At 38.1% G+C, this 25824-nt stretch overlaps 1 protein-coding gene across 1 annotated transcript in view; it reads left to right on the plus strand.

The window, feature by feature from the left end:
* Positions 1–25824, plus strand: part of SATB2 (SATB homeobox 2) — a 138013-nt gene that overhangs the window by 44035 nt on the left and 68154 nt on the right. The window contains exons 4-6 of the mRNA XM_082763059.1: positions 10985–11111; positions 13250–13373; positions 18175–18277. Of these exons, the coding sequence (XP_082619185.1) occupies positions 10985–11111; positions 13250–13373; positions 18175–18277 (354 nt within the window). The remainder of the gene's footprint in view (positions 1–10984; positions 11112–13249; positions 13374–18174; positions 18278–25824) is intronic.

Below are 25824 nucleotides of genomic sequence, written 5' to 3' on the forward strand. Positions count from 1 at the left end.
TCACACTGACTGGTACCCTTATTGCAAGAGGAACTCTGCAAATTAATTATTTTGTGATAAAGTGTGTGGATGTATCTCAGGAGATACCTACATCTCTTCGCTATCTCATGAGCATGTTGGCAATGCCACCAATACTTTAGCCTTTATTGAGACTTGCAGCATCTGGTGGTGTCCCTTAAACTCCACATCTTTTAAATCCTGTGATTACCTAAGAATCTTAGCAGGTACATAAAGAAGCAGTAGACTTCTGGAAATGCTTCAAAGCATGATTTACACATGCTGCAAACCTCCAGATTGGAAAGGTGAATTACTCTTTCCAATCTTTTTCATGTGCACAAAAATTATTTAAAATAATGAATTCGTTCTAGTGGTCTTTTATTCACAAACTAATGTGAGGATGGAAATGCAAGCAAGATCCAAAAAGGACCCAGTGGCTTTGTAAGGAAATAGACTCAGTTCTAGGAAGATGTGGGCTAAGAAAACAAATCTGGGTTCATCTCAGCATAGTGTGGGCTCATGAACACTACAAGAGGAAACTGATTTTTTTTGAGTGTGGTAAGATTCCTGCTTGTTCTGAGTCATCTCCGCTAGTGGTAAACTACAGCCTTTTTTTTTGTTTTGTTTTGTTTTTTGTTTTCTGTTGATAGGAAATATAGCATAGTTTGGTAACCAGCTAAGCTTTATTTAGATTTGTCAGAAATGCAGAATTGTTCTGCTCTTCCTTGGAATAGAACAGGGAGATGAGGAAGCCAAGAATCAGGTTACTGAGTGAAGTGGATGTCAGCGAAGGAAGGATTTGTATTGAATTTAATGTCATGACCTGAACTTATAATGCTGCCCCAACTAGGGACTAGGATTGTTCAAATGTGTTTTGAAAATAAATATTGCAACTTAAAAGATACTATTCTCTGTCTCTCTCTAGTAGATCTATTTATAAAAGAAGGGTAAGATTCGATCATTTGCTTCTTACCCCTTTGTGAGCTATGATGAAGTCCTTTGCCTAAAGATCCTCAAACCTTCAGTCTCTGGTATATTGCATATTTTAAATATATGTATGCATGCACATTTACATATATATATTTTTTAAATGCATATAACAAGTACTAGAATACAAGTCTCACTTCATTTGTTAACTGCTTCATGGTGGATCTAGTTCCTAGCTGAATGTCATTGGCGATACTAGAATTAAGCCTACAGACATTGTAAGGTCTTGTATGGGTCTGGATATGCTTTTACAATAATGGAACTTCAGAGAGCAAAAGAATTGAGTCAAATTGCAGAGGTAACAGCAACCATATCTTTACATATTGTATTCGTGTTGAAGTAATTAGCAGAAGCAACTGTTCTTTAGGGTTTTCAGTGAAATCTCCAACCCCTTTCTTGCCTTAGCAATTCATGCTTTTCCACCCTGCTAGTTAGATGTTGTCCTACCAGTTCTTCAGTTGTTCAAGTTGTATTTTTTTTGTGGAAGTCAAGGACTGAATGTGTGGGGGCAGAAAGAAAAGACAGAAGGCAAAACAAAAGTAGTAATTTAGTGAAAAACCATTCTGGTAGTTTTGTATGCAGTGTAAGGAAAACCCCAAAGACACAAATCTTAAACTAAAGAGATTAAGCTGTTAAACTGTATAGGCCAAAATATGAATCTGCATTTGGTTTAGGGGTTTGTTCATGCAGGATAGCATGCTGTGTGTCCTTATTTTTCTTTGGTCTTGAGACCCATGGATTTTCAAATCTACTTGTAGTTGACTCAACACAGAGATGGTTGGCTACTGTATGTCTACAGTCTGAGCCAGATTTCTGTGCTCTCTGTAGCAGTGTTACTGTGAGTAAGCAGGATATTCAGATTCATTCAAGGCCAAACAATGTCTGGAGGCTTAATTCTAAGCCTATTAGCCTCTAGAATGTCCTATTAGCAATGCTCTTTTATAACCTTTAAAATGTGTTTTATGTATTCTGTTGCAATGCCATGTTATTGTGCTTTTTTTTCCTGCTCAGTGGGCTGTCTTGCCATGTGAAGATTATAGGGGAGCATTGAAGCTGGGTGAATTGAAGTCTGGGACCTCTTGCATCTTTTTAAAAACAGATACAGGATTTTTCCTCAAAGAAGGAAAACATTTTTCTGCCTCTCCCTCTCTTCTCCATTTGAAAACATCACAATATAAGATCCAAGGAAGGCTTCTGGAGGGATGACCAAGGACAGCCTCAAAGGCTGTCTGCCCAGGTGCTTTGTTCTCCTTGGTCAGGGTGCTGTGAGGCAGATTTTGTCAGTGTGTTGTGCTGGCAGGAGGCTGATGAAAAAGGTTCAAAAGCAAACCTCTTGTGTAAAAGTTCTGGTCCTTTTACACATATGAAGGCTCTTGTAGGTCATGAGGTGGCTATACAGTCACTGAGTCCAGAATTTTGGACTAGATGATCCAGGTACCCTTTGTGGCTGTTAAAGAAACATAATGTGCAATGGAGAAAAGCACCAGCTGTTAAGGATGCTTGCATTCATGTTTTTCTTAGTAACTGAGGCAAAATCACTAAAGCTCCAATTTTCATCCTGCAAGACTGAGGTGGAAGCACATTACAAGTCCCCACCAGCAAGATCTGTCTGCATTGGCTCTCTGGGGCACTCTGAATTACAGACAGGAGCTGTGGTCCCGGTGCCAGGCAGGATGGCAGAGAAGCAGCCAGTGTTTTTCCAAGGAGGCTGGGACAGACTCAGCAAGAGGCAGCTGCTCCAAAGCCAAAGGAACCGTGGTGGTTTTTAGATGCCAAAGCAACCCTCCATGCATGGGAGCAGCTAAAGAAAGCTCTTTGGCCAGGGAGCAGGCTGAGTCATGACACTGCTGGTCTGTAGGTGTTTTGCTGGCATTCAGCAACCACTGCTCCCTGGCAGGAGGCGTAGCCTTTGCTCCTGTGGAGCTGAGCAAGTTCAAGTGTTCCCAGGTTTGAGCTGCAAAAGATCTTAGTGTAAGTAAGAGTAGAGGTTGCCCCAAAGGCAATAATTACATGCAAAAATGGAGCGAGTGCTGTCCATTGAGCATTATGTGGAGATTATGTCAGTGAAGGAATGAGTGCTGCAACCCTACAGGCACTGGGGCTACTGAATAATACTGCTGAGGAAGTGTAATGGTGGAGGGTAAAGCTGAGCTGTGGGGTTACTTGTTATGAAGCAGCTATTAGGAGCTGTTTAATATCCTAGACACAGTAGCCTTTCTTTCATGAGTTTTGATAACTGAAAAGACTTATTTTTTATACTATGGAAGTGACACAGAGGTTTGGTTCCCTTTCTCAGATGAAAGATGGAGAATGAGGAGTTCTCTTTCTTTATTCAGGTATTACTTCTCTTTATTCATGTATTACATCTTGCTATCCAGGGTAAGTGCAGACTTATTCTCAAAATGCCAAAAGAGAGGTGTTATGCAGGGCTAAATGTTTTTCCTCAATGGAAATAAGAGTTTTAAAAAACATACAGAGTAACAAAAAATAAATAAATACAATTTTGGTAATATTTTTTAACCTCTTTTGGTTCCTTAACCTTCTGTGTATTTGAAGTATTCATCATCTATTATATAACAATTTAAAAAATAATCCCCTGAAGTAAATAACATCAACTTTTTTTTTTTTTTAATGTTGTTTTTCCTTACCAGTTATTGGCTGTTTTTCAAACAGAATAGTGGGTTGGAAAATTAAATAAAGACTTCCAAAATAACAAGCTTCAGAAATTTTTATTTAATTTGCGGGTTCATGCTGTTCTCCCACCCCCCCCTTTTTTTTAAGAAGATCTTTATTAATTTAGTCTAGTAAGTTAGTACCTATATTAAATTAATCTAATAAAAGTCAGAGTCCTAACATAACATTTCCCAAATGTGAAACAGCATCTATTACATGAGGCACAATCTTTATACAGTAAAATGTAAACTTGATATGTAGAATTACAAGGCTGTTTGGTATATGTTAAGTCTAATACTTGAGTATCGTCATGCTGGAGGAAAGGAATGGACAACACTAACATTCAAAAAATTAAAAACTCTAACCAAGCTTCATATATCAAAGCAATTTTAATTTGTGAAAACATTCTAAAGTTCAGCAATTAAACCTCATCATACTAGCAATCTTTCTGTTGACAGTTACTCACATCCGTGTTTCTATAAACATTTTAATATATAATCATATAAGTGTATAACCTATATTAACATCTGCATATTAATGCAGATCTGAAAGCCAGAAGGGCTAGGTGAGAGTATTTAGACAGACCAACCAATAGATGTGTTGTTGTACCACAAAAATTAATTCTGTAAACTCACTTTTATACATGTAGTTTACATGTATGATGCCATTTCAAAAACAGCAATAGAAAACATCTCCAGCAACAGCCGTATAAGCAGCCTTGCACTGCCAGAGCTTCAGGTGGCTCAGTCTTGCCTTTTCCTTGGGTGAAGGTCACCCTTTTTTGCAGAGCCTTAAAGTTGCATGAGTCTGATCAGCTGGGATAGAGAATTAGTCATTCAGGGAGTGTGGGTGTTCCCGTTGACTTGTGGATGTGTACATCACAGTGTAATCACATAGTTTATTCCTGTTCTCTCACTGAATTATTTATTACAGTCTGAAATGAGGAAGGAGGGGGTTTCTTTTGTATTGGCATAAACATAGGATTATGCTCATTGTGTGCCTTCAATCACTAAATCACTGATATGTCAATTGGCATAATACAACCTACCTCACAAGGATGTTACGAGGCTTAATTAATAAATGTTTTTTAAAGTGCTTTGGGGTCCTCTGGTGAAAGGCGCTTTAGAAGTGCAAAGGAGGATTATGCTGATTATTTTTCCCATCTATTACCCCAATATGTCACTGATTGAAATTCAACAGAATAATATGGGCACTCTTATGATGGTAAGCATGTTGGCTGTAATATTTTAAAATTTGCAATATGGTCTAGAAAAGGCAGCTTAATAATATAATCATGTAATACAAAATTATTATTTTTTATTATTGTTCCTGTTTCCTTTTTTCTCCTTTCTGCTTGAAAAGTCATTCCCTTTGCTGGATTAACAATAATAACTACAAATTATGGCTTGATGTTGTTACAGTTTGATGATATACTACAGCCAGGGCACAGGTTAGAAACACAGGCTGAATTATTATGCATTGCAGGGTAGTGATTTCCTGCAAACTGATTTATGGTTAAATAATTCTGTGTACTTATTACATGGGACAGGCAGTTTTTAATTTCTCTAACAAAGCACAGCTGAACAAAGGAAAATTACATGCTATCATATAGGGACAAGATGAATCTGAAGAGGATAAACAAATGCAATCAGCGTCGCAAGAGCTTACCCATTTTGCAAGGGGATCCTGTCAGTAGTGGTTGATGGATAAACAGCTTGATTATCCTTGAGGTGGGGGTTTTATTGAGTGTTTCATTGAGGTCTTTCATTTGGAGTTGTAAAATGAATCAAAAGTGTTTGGGCACTAATGCCAAGCTGTAGTTTCTTCTGGGTGTCTGTTGTGTTGATAAAAACTCTGTTAAAAAGTAAGGTGGTTAAGCAAGGCAGTTTGGTTGAACTCATGGAATGGCAGCAGATGGTCATGTTCTTCACCCAGCCTTGTGTTTGCAGTCAGATGTGTTCAGGCTGTGATCCTGTAATGCAGGAAACTGAACTCCTGGCCACCTAGTGTGGCTCAGGAATGGCCGCAGCCACACAAGGCACAGCATTGGTCTGGTATAACTCTGCCGATTCAGATTTGCTCAGAGCACTTTGAAGTGGCAAATATAACTCAGGAGATCTTATGCTGGATTGGGCACTGCCTAAACCATTCTTAAACTCACATAAACACCATGTTGTTTGCTGTGTCTGGTTTCACAGACACATGTTCTTGCCAGGGCTGGATGTAACTTTTGCCACCAAAGAGTGCTGACCCAGGGTCAGTGAACATGGAGCTGGAGTCTAAGAAATGAGCTTTGCAGTTCTGTGTTTTACAACCTGAGTGTGCCCATCCATCCACAAGGAGAGCAATTGTCTGCTTTAACACTTCATCCATATGAGTCTCGGCAGGTTACATTTATACTTATGTTGTAGTAAAAGAAAAGTTTTGGTATTCTGCATCAGGGATTCAAATGGTTTGTCAGCTTAGTGTTGACAAGTACTTTTTTACCAATGCTTGGTAAAGAATTGGTATTCTCTGCAGTCCCTCTTTTCCCCTTTAGCCAATGAGCACAAAATTTCATCCCTTTCCCTCTCTATACATATTTGGGCAAATGTTGACAATTAATTTTGTTGCTGTCTCCAGAAGAATGTTGAGGTGGGGGTGGTGATGCTAATATGAATTTTGAAATGTCCTTAATTTGATCCAGTGACTTAATTTTAGCCCTAGCAGATTAACATTTTACATAAACTGCATTACTCCTGTGTCATTTACCTGCAAGTATCCACTTAGGATGTAATTCAGGTATGCTCACAGTTTAGGAAAAGTGAAATCAGGAATCTAACTATGGTGGGGATGGGATAGTTTGTGAAGGAAGACATGAAAAACCTGAGATGTGTTCCTGTGTATTCTGTTTAGCTACAGAAAGGAGTTTGGAAAATGCCCTATTTTGTGTTTGCTTTTACAATATACTCTATTAAAAAGTGTCCAGACTTTTGTGAGATGCTTCAGTAGTTCCTGTAGGACTATCCAGATGAAGTTGGCAGGACAGGAGACTGGGAGATTCAGGACCCAGACTTCATGTTCTTTATCACCAAGAAATGTTATAGTTAGGCTATAATATGCAGTATTCTAACCTCCCAGATATTCTGTGAACTGCTCTACTGTATGGCAGACTTTTTTTGGAAAGACAAATGAGGCTTCTAGCCCTATTAGGTAAATAATTTTCTGGGATGATATAAGGTACATAATAATGAAAGGGGCTTGCCAACTTAGCTGGAGCTTTTTGCCTTTTGGTGTTTTTATGCCATGTTATGATTATTAAAAGCTCCTAACATTGTTATTCTAGAAGTGTGCTTTAGCTCCAACTTTGCAGCCACTCCGTTCACATCTCATTAACATGAAGTCCTAGGAGTAATCCAAGTGCTTTGGATTCATCACTCTTTTAGGTGAAACTTTAAAGGTCATAAAGATCCTGTGACAAGTTTTGCTAGGCATAGAAGTCAGTTGTGATGTAGCTGGTCAAGCCTTTTCTTCAATGTGTTGTATTGCTCTCACATGCACAGTTATGACTTTCTTCTCCAAAGTAGCTGCATTTTAAATTAAATTGAAAGCACTCTGGCACAATGGTAAATCATTGGCCAAAGTGGAAGAGCAGCAGTGAATTGCAGCAGTTGTTGTGTATGAATTTGAGGCTTGAGCTTGAGACCCTTGAGAATTTTGCTTCTAGTCTGTTATGGTATTCTTGTGGAAAAAGGGAGTTGCACAAATTTAGAATTAGGCTGCTGTCCTTTTTCCCTGTCTGCATTTTAGTAAAGCAAACAGCAACAAGTATGTCTTCAATGGCAAGTGAACACATTGCTGATGCTTAAATTTAATAAAAGACCTGTCTGTAGCAGGACATGCTGTTAAAGAAACAACAGTCAGCATGGGTAGAAAATGCCTTGTAAAATATTTCTTTTGAGAAAACTGCTTGGTCTGTTTATCGTATTTAATTGACTAGCCGGCCTGGGCTACATTCAACCATTGCTTTATGAGTTTCTGAGAGCTGTTGTTGTGTACAGCCATTTCTTGACCATGTAAGCTTTGAAATCTGTTGAACTTCCCTTCCAAAAAATCTGTTCCAGGAGGAGTCCCAAAAGGTCATTGATACAAGAAAGACAATGAGACTCATTAACATGATAGTTTTGTGAATTCATGATAGGTGTGCTTTCAGAATTCCTGAGCAGCCTAATCTGAAGGTCTGGAGCTGTCAGAAGAGTAATACTCCTTGAGCAGTAGTGTATTCATTACTAAAATATGGTGTTTTGCTGATTTCTGTCCTCAGTTCTAAGTCTCAGGTCACAGTAGGATAAATGCTCGGTCTAGCCAGTTAAAGTGATTTCATCAAAACTCAGAACTGTGCCACTTGGAGTCAGTGAGTGGAGCCATAAAAAATTGTATGTGGAAGGGACTCCTTGCTACCAGGCTGTTCCCATCTTGGCGATGCTGTTGCATTAGCAACACCCAGCAGTCCTGGATGGGAAGGGACCTCCTTGGGGGAAATATTTTATTCTGCTCAGATTTTACATTCAGAGCTATGCCTTGTAGCGTGCTGAGAATGGATTTGCTCTACAAGCTGGCATCATCTTCCCAAATGCAGCCCAAGAGTTGCCCTAAATACAATGCTGGAGCCATGAAACAAACCACCTGCGAAGTGTGCTGAGGAGCTGGATGGAAACCATGGCTTCTGGCTATCGTTTGGACCAGCTTAATGTGTTCTGGAAAAAAAATTGTATGTCGTATCACACCGGCTGAAAAAATAGCGTACATCAGCAGTGCTGTAACACAGAGTAAAGGACTTGCAGCAGGTGTTAACATGCAGAGGCGCAGAGCATTATGGTAACACCTGTGTTTGTCTAAATCCAGCCAAAACAATTTCCTCTCCAGTTATAGAGGAGGATTAAAAAAAAAAAAAAGAAAAAAAAAAAAGGGAGCCTACCTAACTTCCAGTAGTAGCAGACATTTCCTGTGAAACAATTTGTATAGTATTTTTTTGTATTTTTTTTTTCTTTGTACTTTCTAGTTTGGGGACACCTTTGGTAACTTCAGTGCCCCCCTACTGTCTCTTTGTCTCTCACCAGCATTGCCAGGGCTGAGCAGTTGCAGATGGTATGCTCTATGAGCGCTTTCCTTAATTGAATGAAAAATAAAGCCTCTTGTAAAATATTACCAATTTAGATGTGACTTATGGGGCACATATGATGCTTATTTTTTCAATTACGTGAAAACTTGGCGTGGTTAAACATAGGAAGCCAAGTGTTCTGTGAAGCTGGTATAGATTTTTGGTTTTTTAGGTGATTTTGCTCTAAATTATTATATAGCAGAAGGGGGTGAAGAAAGTCAGCAGCTAAACTGTGTTTTCCCAGCATGTATTTCACTCAGTGGACCCTTGATGCTCATTTCATGACTAATATATGCTGTACTATATGCATTTCTTGTTGTCACCAGAGATAACATTAAGTAAACTATCCCCTTAAGAAAAACAGCTTTTCTTGGCAAGTGAAGTATGACTCAAGGAGCCAGCATTGGAGACATACGGTACTGTGAATGAGTGCTGTGTGTTACTCTACTGGATCTGAGTCCAGGCACTATTTATACTGCAGCATATTCAGCACCAGATTGTTAAATCTTAATAGTGAAACAGTGCATCATTTAAATGTTTTTGTTCTGTTTATGTCCCATTTTCAAGCATTGGATATCAAGCAAGCTAACTTTTTATTTCATTTGGACAAGATCTCCCCTTGCCAAAAGCTTTCTAATCTGCTCTTGAAACATTAGCCCGTCTGTACTAGCATGTTGCAGTGAAATTTTGTACCACTGAAGACGAATTAGGTCTCTTCTAGCTTCTCTCAATATGTGGTGATAGAATACCTTGCAAATCAGTATGTCCATGGTAAATGCAAGCATTTAAGTGCTACTGAAAAGGAGTTGTGCTATAATTATTTCCTCTTCAACCTGTGTAGGAATGAGACAAAAAATAGTCCACAGCAAGTATTTCATGTGCTCATCATATTGTGTCCTGTTGTATCTGTGCAAGAAGCTTTGTTTTACTGTTTCAGACGTGTTATTTATTTTACAATTGTACTTTAAAGATAAGGATAAAAGGCCTTTGCCATTTATTTCAAGCTCTGGATTAGTTCCAGAGCTGAGAGTAGAATGTGAGGAGGAGAGAGCTGACATTTCTTAGCATCATAGGATCCTTCCAGATAACCAAAAAGGTGTCTTGGAGCTGCTGTTATCACAGAGGAAGTGTTTTTCTCGTGTATTAATGTATTTCTTATAATAGGGCTTGCAGATACTCTTTGGAAAGATCAGAGAATATATAAGCAGACCTCAAAAGTCGTTGGTTTAAATGTGAGATAAGGTAATATGTGCCTTGTAGGGCTGTGCTAAGAAAAGTTATGTGAGCAGAGCAGTGGGGCAATGGCAACATGGTGAAAGAGGAAATAAAAGTGATAGTTGTAACGTGTAATGTACTGCAGAGCAGGGCTGAGCTGCTATGTTTTCATGTAAGGTAGCACTGTGGCTTTTTTTGTTTGGTGTCTTCCTGGAAGTCATTCCCGGGTATTAGTCATTGTTTTTGGTGGGGGTGGGCCCTCTGCAATTGTCTAAACAGAAATAATACCTCTGCCCCCAAATGGTTTACCACCCCAGTTTATAGCCTTTGTGACAAACCCTAGAAGAAGATCCCTATTGAAGAATGAGCAGAAGTAGAAACAGGATTTAAAACATCCCTCCTCCCCCCTGCTATTTTGGATCTGTGGTCAGCAGCCTGCAGTTGCTTGTTGCAAAGAAAAGCAACTGTCTGCATAGTGCAACTTGCAGCTGGGAGTGAACTCTTCCTACTTCATAGCTTTCCAGTGTTATCCACTGGCAATCATACCATGATTAGATTGTAACTGTGCTGAAAGCCCACACATAGGAATTTTCCTGTTCAAGTCAAAACCAATTCATTTATTTACAGAAGGGTTTTGGAGACTGCAGAGGACCACAGAGTATTTAAAGCTTCTTCTAACTTAGAAAAGCAGACTTTAGTAGGATGATGAAAGATGTGACGGGAGGAAGCATCCTGTGCTTCCTTGAAGTAATTTAAGAGCCAGGAACATGTCAGCAGTCTCTGCTAAGAATTTAAAGTCTATTCTTACTGTTTCCCATAGTTTGCTTCAGGATTCAGTACAAAACATCTTTTTGAGCAAGATTGGAATAAACCTCAAGGCAGATCTTGAATCTCCTGAACAAACAAGCATATCAAAGGGGTTAGTAAACAGACAGCAAAATGTAAAGTATGAATGTTTTGTTTTCTTTTCAGGAATAATCAAGCTTGGGAGGTGGAATCCCCTCCCTCTCAGTTATGTGACTGATGCACCAGATGCGACAGTAGCTGACATGCTACAAGATGTCTATCATGTTGTGACATTGAAAATCCAATTACAAAGGTGGGTGTTTCTGAACATCTGTCCTTGTCTATTCTCTGAGCTGCTCTGTCGATTACAGTATTACTATAGAGATTAGCACATCCTGTCTTCATTAATTTCTGGTCTTTTGATGAAAGGGAAAGAAAAATGAAGAGAAGGGTAGGTCAGCTGACAGCTAATCGGTGCATGTTCCAACTGATATTTTGTGTTTTCTGAAGCAGCAATATGGTAGCAGAGAGAGAAACAGAAAGTCAAGTAGAGGTACCGGGCTTTAAAGGCAGAGTTTGCTACAATCCCTGATTTAAGGGGTTATTGAGGCCTTATTTTATACAGAAAATAAACACCTTGCCTTTTTCCAGGGGTTACATTGTGAGAAGCAAGGTCTTCTCCTGCCAGTAGCTGAGATGGGGGAGGGGAGGAGCTTCTTGACTTTCCTTTGTTCTCCAGTGGTCTTCCCAGTGGAAGAGCAAAAAGATGAAGAAGGGATCTGTTACTGCAGATCTGTTTGGCCTTTGGAAAATATTTTCCTTCCCCAAATGCTAGTTCTGACTAGCAAAGCAAAACCTCCTGATGTTCTTATACTTACTTGCTCTCCCTTCCAAAACTCCTGCCCACCCCACCCCTCTGTTGCTCTTCAGAAGAGTTCTCAAATAGCAACTGATGCCTGTGCAAGGAGATGTTGCAGGTCCCTGGGAGTGCATGGCACTCCCTAGGAGTGCTTATAAGCCTACATTGCATGGTCAGTTGTAGCTTTCTGGCCAGGAGATTTCAGGGGAAAAGTGAAAATAACAGACAGTCTGGAATAATTTGCATACAGCTCCTGGAAGCTCAACCAGAACAAAATAAGGTTCCATTGTGAATTGTGTCAGCATCCTTTGGTGGCAGGTACATATCTACCAACTGTTCAATTCGGTTTGGAATTTGAAACTAGCTGCTTCCTCACTGACTAATGACAAGCTCACAATTAACAACATTTTTTTCCTGTTATCTCTGATGGGGTTTGGGGTTTCCAGTTCTCATTTACAGACCTTTCCTTGGTTTTATATGCTGTTACTGTCTCTCACCTAGGCTGCATCTCTGCAGCATAGTTGTGAAAGCATCTAGACGTCTGTACCTGCTGTAAAACTGGAGTGCAATAACTCATCTCCTCAGAAGTATGAGCTACCAGGAGCCCACCTAGTCTACTGTCCTGTTGGAGGACAGAGGTTGTCAACCCAAGATGAAGGTCTCATTCTTTATCTTCCAAATGCTTGAAGATGCAGAGTAAATAAAAGGTAGCCCATGACTTTGAGATAAAGATAGTCATTGACTACTTGAACTTCTCAAGCACAGCTGAACTTTTCAGCTCTGAGGGTAAAGCCTGTCTTTATAGGCACAAAGCAGAACCACCTCAGTTGACTGGAGAGCATGCATTAAGTCTCTCAGGCATCAATGGCAATGACAAGCTTCCCCCAACTTTTTGATGTTGATGTTTGATGTTTTTTGGTCTGTCCCCCTGTATGTAGACAGAGACCATGAGCTTGTTAAACTAGAAGAGGCACAAATCACACAAAGACATAAGGTTTACTACATGTGCAATTCTTGTAAAATGAAAGTGAGAATGAACTGCATGTGACAGATGTTGGGCATATGGCTTAATGCATTTCTGAAGGGCTCTCAGATACTTTAGTGATGAGGGCAGTATAAAAACCTGTATACAATGAAATTCATTTTTCAGACCTACTGCTCCACACAGTGAGGACCCTTATTTTGCAGTGATTTTGTTAGTGGCAGTGCTGCATATATGTTTATTTTTCTATCCCAGCAGGAGTATCTTTGTTTGGAGAGGATGGCTTTATCCAGCCAGTTCTGTGGCTTGCTTTACAGAGTTTCTTTGCTCTCTATGAGGTCCTTCCCAGAGGAAATGGTTATGCCACACAGTATCATAGTAGGATTAACTGCTATTCCTGCCATGTACTATCATTCTTTTGGTTGAACTTCACATCTGGGAGCTGGGCTTGGAGGGGAGGGGAAAGAGGAGAGAAATACCTTGATGAGCTGGCTAAGTAGGAAACAATAAAGTTGTGCTCACTGCTTAGAGGTCTATGGCTCTTGTACACAAAGAGTAAGCATCTGTGAAGATGATGTTTCTATCTACTTTCTGCTTTCTGTTTTGACAGTTGTTCAAAGTTGGAAGACTTGCCAGCAGAGCAGTGGAACCACGCCACAGTTCGCAATGCCTTAAAGGAACTGCTCAAAGAGATGAATCAGAGCACATTAGCCAAAGAATGCCCTCTCTCACAGGTCAGTGTTTTTAGCAGGTTTAGGGAAAGACAGATTTCCAAGATCCAACGTTTGTATTTGTTCAGTAAAGGGCTTGGTAAAGGGGGAAACAATTCCATGAATATTGAATCATTTTCTTGTTTTCCTTAGAAAGAAAAAATTCTAATTAATATGAAAAATATTATTTGTATACCAGGTCTTATTAGTGGGTTGTCAGGTGGAAACTAAGAATTAGTTGATTTATATTCAACTATTCTGAGGGTTTTCATCTAGATATTTTTCTGAAGCTTTTTCAATAGGACTGTCAATTGTCAAGGGTGAGCTCAGAGTAGCTTCTTCCCACTAGGACCTGCCTCCCCTACTGATCCACAGGTAGCTTTCATCAGCTTCCAACTTATATAAAAGTATGCCTTTTTAATAGTTGTGCCTCAATTTCTAAAGAACAGCAATAAAAACATAGATGTAATTATTTTTAAAAAGGAACAAAAACTCATAGTCTCGTTCTCCATGACTGCTTTATATATGACAGTAATGTCATGTCTAAGACAGACAGGTTCCTACAGATATCATGAGCTCTATTTGTACTTCAGATTGTCATAACCAGAGGTTCAAAAAGTTTTAATGACTGAAGCCTCCTTGCTTCGCACAAAAACAGAAAAACATTTCATCACTCAGACCAAGCAACTTTGCTAGGACCAAAAAGTATATTACCTTCTAAAAACTTAATTAGAATCTTACGTTAATCTGTTTGTTGTATCTTTTAAAAGTCAAAACATCAGTAAGTCCTGCTTGCTAAAAATCCATTGCATCCAACTGCCTGTCTTGTGTTACACTGTACGCTCATCCTGCAGTTCATGATCCAAAGCCTCTGTGAACCAAAAGAATTCTTTCTATCTGTAACCAACACAAATTTGCCTCACTGTCTTATGACTACAACTCCAGGGAAAGCATGGGGGTACAGAGGTGAGTTACAGAGCAGAATTTAGGTCTCTGCAATAGGTAGGAATTGCTTTCCAGCAGAAAATGTTCCTCACCTTCCTTAGTCATGTTAGGTCTGCAAATCTAAAACAAATGGAAAGGCTGGTTAAGGAAAAGCTGTGTAAGTTGCCTTACTTACTAAAGCAGTAGCAGCGACTCGAGATATGCACAGAGCATAAGTGTGTTGAATACGGAAGTATTTTTCTTTTCACACAGTTTAAGTGTAATTTCTTTAAATAGAATTATCTGTGGAATCTGGTCAGCTAATGATGATTGCAGTGTATGGTTGTCTCTGCCCAGTCTTCTTCAATATGCAGTATAACTAAACTATGCATCATTTCATATGCAAAATTCATTTGTTGTCTAAGTCTTGTTCCTCCCACTTGAGTTTCAAAGCCTACCAGGTAGAAATGCTGTAGTTGGTTTGTTCTTCCCATAACATCAGTATGACAGATATTAACAAGATTACTGGTGGCAGGACTGTAGCAGCAAGAATCCTTGCCCTAGTAGTTATTTAGTGGTCAAAGCTAAATAGAGATAGAAAATTAAACTTGCTGAGTTCTAAGCACAGCTGTAGGTCACCTTGAGCAGTGACTAACCCCTGAACCAGGACTGCAAGAATTCAGCATTTATTATTATTATTGCTATAAAAAGTTTTAGTCTCTTTTTGTTTTGGCTCAAAAAATGCAAAAGATACAATGGAAGGTTGTATAGGAACTGTCTATTACCATCATCTGAATATGCCTCTAATACAATTCCTTCTCCCAAATCAGTTTTAGAAAAATATCGTGCCAAATGTGAAATGTCATTACAACCCCCTTGTGGTTAATATATTATTGACAGCAGCAAATTGCAGAGTGGTCTCTTAGGAGTCGAACTGCAGAGTAAATGCTGCTGCTTATTAATGTGTTCACAGTGCCTCAAGTACAGAAGTGGAAAGGGGCAGCATGGGGAGCTTTCGCTTCCACCCACAATGGTGCTCCGCCTCTGCTTCTCAGTGCATGAGCTCTCCATGCAGCCCAGATGGGCTGATTGCCACTAATGGGAAATGTAATCATTCACTTTGATTTAAATTTATTTTTTTTTTCTCTGCTAGGTGTATTATGTGGCTGCAGCTTAGCTACCCTTAGCATAAGGCTGCTGTTCAAACAAATAAATCCCAGTTAACCAAGCTGAGAGGACAGAGGGTAGGTTGGGGGAGTGTGTGTGGCAGAAGGAAATCCAATTACTTCAGCATTTCCATCTTTGCATAGAGACCTCTGTCTTTCCTGTATACTATATAACTCATTTCAATGCTGACCATGTATTTTGTCTCCTTGCTGGAGCAAGATTTTTTGGGATGTGAGCATATTTTTCTCCTTGAACTTACTGCACCAAATTTTCTTTATGTGGATATTTCTCAGGTTCAAGTCCCAGAAGTTTTCCTTTGAGATGGCAGTCTTGACGACACCAAACATATCCGCTGCTTCATATAATCTATTCCTTTATTAAGGATTTTTACGGGAAAGATATGCACTATTTTGAAATTTGCAATTAGTGAGTGGTGTTTGTTTGTTTGTTTTTGCCACTCTCTTCTGGATATGTATTCCCTTTTTGCATACTCATCAAGATTACTGACAAAAATACCCCTAGGATTCCTTTTAATTTAATAATGAGGGTTGTTTGTTGGTTTTTTTTTAGTAGTCTAAAAGTTGTTACGGTTCTTTCCTCTGCTGTATTGTCAAACCGCTGAACAGAATCTGTCCTGAGATTTTTTGCCAGTGGTTGATTTACTGCTTAAATTTACTATTTAGCTTAAGCTTTGCTTTCTCAAATAAAGGTTAATGGGTTAATATATTCCATGATACTTAATAGCCCTACATTTTCAGTAATGTCAATTTATTGTAGAGCTAGAGGATTTGGGGAAGAAAACCAGCAAAGCCAGGTTGTTATGTAGATAGACCTAAACAATTTTCCCACCTTCCCTAAGTGACTGGAAATGTAACTAAAGTGACATTAAAAAAAAAAGGAAGTTAGCTCAACTTTGTTCAAAATCCTTCCTTAGCAGAGGCTAGCACTGTACCGTGCTTTCAGAATACTACTGCTTATTAAAGTGATTCAGAACAAGGGAGGATTTATGGGGAACGAATTGTTGCTGACTACCACAATGCTAGGTTTATGTCTCAAAATATTGATTTTAATTAGAAAATTGAATCTCGGTTTTAGAAATTGAAGTTGCCACTTAAAAAGGCTCTGACTTTATAGCTTTCCAGATCTACTGCACTGCACCAGAGCAGCTTTTAAGTGGAAAAGTTAAAGTGCAAAGGCACAAGATCCTCTTTACTAAAAGTGAAATTACGTGTTGAAGAATCATACCAGCCTGCACCAATCAGTAAACTTAAGTCTCTCAGTTTTGCTCACATTGTGTTTTAAGTCCCCCAGGCTCAGGACTGAGGAGCAACTGGAGTTGCATGACACTGCAGTGAATTGTTATAAGGATAGATAAATCTGGGAGGGAAGAGGGGATGTTTTTGTTTTTAAAACATTGTTAAAATTGAGGAAGCCAACATGTAAGCTTCGTAGCTTTACAGAGATGGCGTAGATCCCATTTTGCTCAAGACCCTGCAGGAGCCTGTGGGCCAGAGCTTGAACCTACGGTAAATAGCTTGTTTTAGTCATGAGGTCATGCTAGTTATTTCATCTCTGTGCACAAAGGTCGTGCAATGTGCCAGTGTTTTTTTCTTAGCTTTGTTATTAAGTGAAGAAGGAAGACAGAAGAAAACTGATTTCTGGAGAAGGTGCTTTGGCTCCTGTGTGTTAGTGGTGTTAGATTGCATTTCCTTGCTTGAGCTCATATACAAGCTGGGAGTGATTTGACCCTGGAAGAGTTAAGGAGGGAAAAGCAAAATGTTGTTTCTAAAAAGATGCCTCCTTTTCAGAATGGAAGAAGGAAGGAAAAAAAAAAAAAAGAAGAACTGCCAGTAACCAGAGTCTTTCTCACCCTATGGGCAGAAACATCCCACATATAAAGTATCCATTTTACGGGTATCAGGTGCTACAGAACAGCTCTGTTCCTCTCTGCTTCCAGTTGGCTTGCAATGAGAGTCACTTAAAGGGAATTCACAAAGAGCGGAGAGAGTGGCAGTGGTTAAGCAAGTGATACTTCAGTTTTGTTCATCTTTGTTGTGGTTTCTGGCTGTTCTCTATTATAGTATGCATAGTTACTTTCACCCTGAATAGCACTGTTAATTTCTCTTATGGGTGATTTTTCACACAAGGGCTAATCACATGTTTCTATAAATTACATTAATTTAACTTATTTGCCTAACTATTGTTCTGTAGTGAGTAGCACGGATGTTCCCTCATTCTTGGCTGTGTGGTCTCGCTGCATTTGGAAGCAGAACAGAGACATCTGAAAAGCGTTATTTGGATTATGCATGCTGAAGCATCTAATCTTACCTTTAGGATCTGGTGCCTAAATCATATTTGTTCTCACCCGGGTGCAGTGAGCATGTGTTCACCAGCATGGCACCAACTTTTGCTATGCAGCCAAAGTTTAGATATTGTAAAATCGCAAGGACAAATTAAAGTAGAACTGTCCCCACCTCCGGCTGGTGCTGCAGGTTTCAGTCGAGGTTGGTACTGCATCTTTTTTGCTTTATAAGTGAACCAGAGTAATTATGTTTGGGTATTTACAATGGAGAATAAAACCAATTTTGTGTACTCATCAGACACTGCTTTTTGGTTTTAAAGGCAAAAATGGATGACATGCAATGCACTTGCATGTCATTCACTTACCCTGGAAAAAATTCTAATTATGCAAGATATTTTAAAATCACTTTTGTCTTTTTTTCTGTATTTCCAGAGTATGATTTCATCCATTGTAAATAGTACATACTATGCCAATGTTTCAGCAACCAAGTGCCAGGAGTTTGGGAGATGGTACAAAAAGTACAAGAAGATTAAAGGTAAATTGATTTTTTTCTAACTTTCTAAGTTCTTTACCTTCTGCTGACAGTTTGTGATTATTTGCTTTAAGTAAAAGTGATAATAAGCTTTAATAATATTAGTGAATTTGTCTACAAATAGGACACAGTCAGAGCACATTTGAAATTTAATCTGATACTTTACAAACAAGGCTAGCGTGAAGACATAGGCCTCTTAATACATGCTTCTAATATCCCATTTAGTTGTGCTGAAAGATCAACTGTGTTTTGAATTAAACTAAAATGTTTTGAAAAAAAGAAGTGTTCTAGTAGCTCAGAATTAAAAAGTTAGATTGCTGTGTAAATTACCTTAGTTGCATTATATTCATGAAACCTTAAAACCTTGTCTTTCATGTGTCCTTGCTCTCTGTTTTAAATACTGCTAAGCATTCTGGCATTCCTGACATATTTTGTCATGTAGAATCTGGATAACAGTGGAGCATTTAGTACACAATTGTTAGGAGACATTACTAAATAATGTATGCTGCTGCACCCACTGAAGTTAAGATGAAAATAGTCCATTGTTTAAATTATTTCTACAACGAAATTGTATTAGTTTGTTGGCAGTAAAATGCCTGAGGTGGTAAAAATTATTCTACCTATGTTCATACTGCTCTCACCATTGAAATGTGTGATCACCTTCCAGTAGTACCCAAAGTGATGTGACGTGCATAAATCATGTGTAGTTTGTTCTTTTATTCATCCTTTCCTTTGGGAAGGGACTTGTGTGTGTGTGTGTACTGGACTTTTTTGTTGTTGTTTGTTTTTTTGTTTTAAAACGTATGTCATTTTAGCACAAGTTTAGCAATAGTCAAAAGCTTTTCTACAGTACTAATTGCCTCCTCATTTTACAAATGACTGTCACCCCTGGAGATTAGCGTTACCCTATGTTAGTTTTTTTGTTCCTTTGTTTCTTAAGTTTTTCTCTTTGTTACACCACTGAAGGGGAGGGTTCATTGTCTGAAGGTAACGTCTATTTTTGTTGTTTTTGTCTGTGATCCTTTCAGTGGCCAGGAAAATAATAACACGATTCACAGGCCTTATGCAGAAATACAGTAACGTCCTGTTCTTCTTGAGAAGCTATTATATTTTTAGTTACGTGAAGATCAGCATCTTTCAAAAATAGTCTACAATCTTTTTCTCATAAAAAGCTGTCATACATGAGATAGGAAAGTTAGCTTTAGTTTCCATAGGATAGAGCAGAAATCAGCATAACAATACCATAAAGAGTCTGCTTCTCAAATTAGGAACACATGAAACATAATTGCGTAAAATATCAGAATAAGTTCTGAGGCATCTGTCTTTCCTCTGATATCCATCTGGCTCATGTGACACATACCTGTAGGATTCCCAGGCTTTGGTTGTGTAGTGATAGATTTTCACTAGGCAAAAAATAAAAGGAATGTTTTATAGTAAAATTACCTGGGGATGGAAGGAATATTGTTCAGGCAGAAGTGGGATAACAACGAAGATGAGGAAATGGAGGTGTTGCTTTTCACCTGTTAAAATGGTTTAGGCTAGAAGTAAAAATGTTGATTGGAAATTTTAGTTCATGGTTACCCTGGTGCCAGATAAACTGGATAGTTTCTTCTCTCTCTAAATTGCGGTTGTGTTATGCAGAAGTGTTTCTTTTCTCTAAATGGCATCTATTAATAAAAGAATTTTATTTGAAGTGCTCTAACATATCCTCTTGGTTAAAAAACAATCAAAGGAATCAAACAGCTTCAAGGTCATCACCGTTCGCTTTTACTTGCCATTCTAGGAGAAGAGAGATGGGCTTTTTTCTTTCTTTCCTTTTTTTTCCTTTTTTTCTTTTTTTCCAAACTGGGCAAGGGTGTAATGCCAGTTGCAGAGGCACTGGAAGCTCTTAACTGTAGTGTTCTTCACTGTAGAGATGCCACTACAGCTTCTGAGTGCACACTGCTGGCTTACACTTTCTTCTATTCTTAGGGCATTGAATTCTTTACGCTTTTACATTTTATTTTATTTTATTTTATTTTATTTTATTTTATTTTATTTTATTTTATTTTATTTTATTTTATTTTATTTTATTTTATTTTATTTTATTTTATTTTATTTTATTTATTATTTTATTTTATTTTTTTACTTAGTAAGTGCACAGTTAAATTGTTAAGTGCTGTAAAAGCAGAATGAGACCTCAATCAATAGGTCAAGGATCCAAACCTGAAGAGTTTACCAGATAACTCTGCATATGTGCAGAGTCTCTGCAAAGAGACAGCCAGTCGTTGCTGTTTGGAAGTGTGTGTGTGTGTGTGTGTGTGTGTGTGTGTGTGTGTGTTAGTAGGAGGAGGAAAAGGAAGGTTAAGGTATGTGTGAAGTAAACACAAGCTGCTATAAAGCAGTTCAAGTCGTGTTGATTCATCAGCCATATGAGTGGAAGAGAAAACAAAGAATCTATAGCAGGTAGATTGGTGCATGAAGAAAAAACAGCCATGGATCTTCACGGCAGTAATCTAGACCCCCTGGCAACAGGAAGGCTTCTGCACTTCTTTGGGCAGTTTCAATTTCTCATCATCTCTCTTTTCAAGATGTTTTGTTTCTTCTCCGTAGCCAGATATTTCTACAGGACAGTTCAGTTAGTATGCAAAATCAGTGACTTACATGCTTCAGTTATCACATATTCCTTTAATAAAAACAAAACAAAACAAAACCTTAATTTTTCTGTAATGGTGCATAGATGATGCAACAATTCACTTTTGGATAATCTGGATAGATTAGATAAAACTAATTTAGAGTCAATGAGACCAGCATCCATATCCATGTGTAAGTCTAGAGCTGGTTTATTAGAAAGTAAAAGCAAAAAACAATTCACATGAGCTGTGGTAAGTGCAAAATAGGAAGGCGCTTCAAAATAACTTTATTGACGTTACAAACTAAATGCAGCCTACAGTGTTAAATGTGTTTCCTATTATCTGCTAATGTCAGTTTTAATAAAACAGTGGGAACTAAATGGTTGCTTCTTAATCAAAACCATGATTTCCTAAACATAAGCTATGTGATTCTGTTACAAATTGCCACATATAGATCTCCTAGGTCAAACTTTTTTCCTTTCTCATAGAAATAAATAAACACTAAAATAATTATACACTCTGGAAGATCAAAGTAATTACAACTGAAGCCATGCAAAAATAAAAAGTTCTCTGGAAAAAAGAAAAGCAAAGCATCAGGTTGCGGAGTACATAGTTAATGTTTAAATAAATATAAGAAAGTGAACAATCAATAATTTGATATCATTAGCAACAGATGTAAAAACTATATACAAATGGAATTGTATGAAATCTCAAGTAAACATTCTCAGTGTGCATTCTGTTGAACTCACCGAAAAGACAGCTAAACTATTTATGCTTGTAATTTAAAAAAAAGTTTTCAGTTAGTTCAGCTCAGCATGGTAATTTTGTCTTGTGACAAGACCATGCTGGAATAAAATTCTGCTTGAATTTTTTCTCCCACCCCAGCCCCTTAAGGTTTTAAGACGTTCACAGTTTACTCAGTGGCACGAGAGTTAGTATACAGACAGATCCTGCAATTTGCTGGTGTGAGGATGGAGACTTTTTTGTCTCCTCCTGGCTCAGAGCCTACCACTGGGTATACGTGCAAGGACATGAGTGAATTTCTAACAGCATGTCCACTCTTTTCAGTCTGCTTGGAATACACGTGTATTTGAAAAAGAGATTACATTTACACAGTTCTAATGGAAAATATATAGAAGTTGGGAAACAAGAAGCTTACAGTTCTTCCGTGAACTTTCTCTTCCCCCTGTGGACCTGTGTAATCATTTGGGGCAGTAATTAAGCTATCTAGTTTGCATTGTTCAGAATATACACCATGAATAAATGTAATATTACTGTGCAAAGCCTTTTTTTTTAAAAAAAAAACAACTTTCTTTTCTTTTTTCTTTTTTTTTTTTTTCATCTTTTTGAGGGATGCATGACCTTTTGGTACACAGTTGTGTACATGACAGGGCTTAGGTATGTTTAAACCTACTTGAATGAAGAATCACACTTCACCTTTTTTAATAAAGGCTACATACTATTACTGTAATGATAAGTGTACAGCAGTGGCTTAGTCCACTGATTCTCAAGCTGTCTTCCTGCTGCCCAGTCCCACAGGGATGGTCCTCTCAATCTGAAAACCATGTCTTTGGTTTCTCAAGATGCCGAACTTCCTAAAGCTGGGAGAAGGTATTTGACATTGTTGAAATTCAGGATTTGAATAACTGGCTTAATCTTTCTTAGAAGGAAAACAATAATAAAATGTAAGCTTTACACCCAGTGGTGGTTCAGTGTCTGTCAAAAAAAAAAAAAAAATGCTTTTCACTATCATTACCTCCATTTTACAGGTGGAGAAATTGGGGCAGAAAGGAGCGTAATGACATGACCACGGACAGTCGGAAAACCATTGTCAGAGCCAGAGTGCCACCAAACCTTTTGTGCGTGGTTATATGATGTTTAAAAGGCTTGCATTAGTTCTTCATTAAATTAACAAATAGATATGCAAATAAAAATAAGACCTTGTAAGTAACTGTATACACACAGTTCTATATGGAGAGAACTATGCCAGAACTTTGCCATGCAACTCAGGTCACTGTCAAGAGATAAAACTTGTACCAGTTACCTACTCATTACCCAGTATTTTGGGTTCATAGCATTTCAAATATTTTTTAGCTCTATTTCTCAATAGATATTTCACTTCCCAAGTGTCATGCATTCTATTTTTATCAGAAGGACTATCACTGTATCAGAATTCTTTCACAACTGAAACTCTTAACTTGTGTGAATCTTTTCTTTTTGCCTGATGACACAGCTTAGCTTGGTGGGAGGAAGTTAGGAAGGCAGAGGGCAGAAATAAAAATACTGTGAACTTAAAAATAAAAAGACATATTTTCTTTGTCTGCGTATTAAGAACAGTTCATTTTTTTGCTCCTGCCATCAGTGGCTGTCAAAATATAGCTTTCAGTGGATGTGAGTTTTGAGACTGTGGCTGTCTCAAAGTTTTTGTGGAATGATGAGTCTCTTCTGTTTAAAGGAGGAGGGCTCAGTTATTTCTATTTCAATAGATCTGGAACCAGCTTCCATAAGAATAAGCTTTTATAGCTTCCTTAAATAGAGAATCTGCTTTGGCTGCTCTTTGTTTTTTCCAGTATTACTGATTGTTGTTGTGTGCTGTTTCATTCTTGAAAGTATGTTTGCTTACTTCCCATAAGGGATAGACAGAGCAATGTGCTTTTCTTTTACTGTGTTCTAGACGCCATTCTAGGTTAAGAGAGGTTAGAAATAGGGTTCAGATGGGTTCCCAGCTTTGTTGTTTCTAGGCTGAAGGAGCCTAGGATTGCAGCGTGGTGATAATGCCAGTGTGAGTCTGGTGAAAATATTCATTATGTGCTTTGATGAATAGTTTTGAATTGTTCCTCTGAAGCAGATGTTGCAGAAGCCCCATGAAAAGACACACCAGATTATTATCATGCAATGTGTTTAACCTTTAAAAATAACCTATTTATTGATACATGCATATGTGTATGTTAATAGGTGTTTTTAGTTATGTGTGTATGTGTATATATATGTATGTATATACATATACAGAGAGATCTTGACCTTTAACCTTTTTAACTAACCAGTTACCAGTTGAGGCAGAAATGTTAATTTTTTTAAGAGGAGATAATTTCATGTGCTATTTGGATATTAGTTGCAGCTCTGGCACTAAACCAGATAGGGTCATTTAGGTCAGCTGTGTGGCTCTTGACATTACTGTAATTTTTGCTTTGCTTGCTTTTATACTCCTGACTGTTTTTATTTCACTAAAAATAGCACTTTCCTCACTTTCTTACAGAAAATGGTAAGAAAATAGAATAATTCACAGGCAAGCATTTCAGCATCTCGATCACAAAAAGGACCTAAAGATTGTTTCTGACTCGAGTACATTCTTACAGTCTGTAGACTGCTGTGCTGTTTTATAGGGAGAAAAGTTCCTTGATTTGTACTAGACATGAGGAAAAAGTAGAATCTCTCTCTAAATAAAAGCTTAAACTTGGCACATTTCAGCAGGAGTTAGAGTTGACTACCGGTTTCTCCACCCGCATTAGAATTTTGTATTCCAGTCTTGTCCCTGATGTTAAGTACCAGTTTGGGGGATTTGTGTGTGCATATTGTTAAAAAACAATTTACCCACTGCAGTGTGTTCCAGGAGCTCTATGAATTGTGGCTCTCTTGGCTATTCCTCTGTATAAAGAGAATTAAAAGAGATGCCTTTTTTTTTTTTTTTCTTCTTCTTCTTAAGCTTAACTTTTCTCTAAATTAAATGCATGTATAAATTTCAGCTTTGCAAAATGTCTTTAATTTCTTGTGGCTTTTTTGGATCAGTGGCTCTCACTCTTAATAGTAGATGTGTCACGGCAGGAGGATATGTCAATTATCTGAATGCCATCTCATGTGCATGCATGTGGCTGGAGCTGCAGATATTGCTGCTGCAGGGAACATATGTCAGTACAACAGAGGTTGGAAGCATTTCTGTAGAAAAACTGCCCAGCCATTCGTCCCCTCTATTTTGTCCCTGCCATGCAGAAGTTTCTTATGACTACTTGATTTTATTCCTTTTTTTTTTTTTCTTTTTAATTCAGGGATACCAACTGACACTGCTCAGGTAACCTCATTCTCTCAACTTAATGGTTTTAAAATGTCTCCTGTTCCAAGCACAGTGTTATTCTCAGTGAGGACCGGTTGTGCACTGAGGCTGCGACTTCTGTCCAGCCACTTTTGTTTTCTTAGTGAATATAGAACGGTCTTCTTCATTTTTAAAAGCAAATACTTTTTAAAAAATCTCTAGAATTTCAAAATAATTTTTCCTTGATATGTAAAAAATATTTTGAACAAACAACATGTTATTTCAAAATAAAATTTTGTTGAAAGTAAGAACTAGTAGAGATTAGATTGGAAAGGGAGGAAGACCTGAAGCTTAGACACAGTCATAAGCTTTCCTGGTGTGAAAGCTGCGATGTGACTGTCTCTCATCATGTGGCTTTCATAGTATACATAATCTATTCTGTCACTACAACAGAGTTGAATTCTGTTCATTCCTAGTATCTGAAGGGTTTATGTGTCTGTCTTAATGATGTTTGTGTTCTGTCTCATTCCTTTCATCATCTCTGATATTATGAGTCAGGAAGGGATGTGTACGTATCTCCCAGAGGGACTGCACAGTTGTCTGGGTTTTCTAGGCAATTTGCACCTCCTTCTTGAGGTGTCCATGAAAGGTTAGTACTTAAATAGTGGGACAGACTTCCATCACAGTACTGTGACAGGGAGCAAGATAATTTTATATCAGATGAGACAATTAGTCCATCTAAACCAGTATGCCATGTCATTTCTGTCAGTTCTGAGTAATGTTTCCCCTAATTCTCCTTTTCCATTTTACATGACCAATATTTATACATTAGACTTTGTGGTCTCCAAAGCGTCTTCAGTGTAATGCTTTTCTCTGCCACATGAAGAATGGAGTTCATACTGCTTTATGCC

Source organism: Aythya marila, assembly GCF_965140915.1.
Source record: "Aythya marila genome assembly, chromosome: 6".
NCBI lineage: Eukaryota > Metazoa > Chordata > Aves > Anseriformes > Anatidae > Aythya > Aythya marila.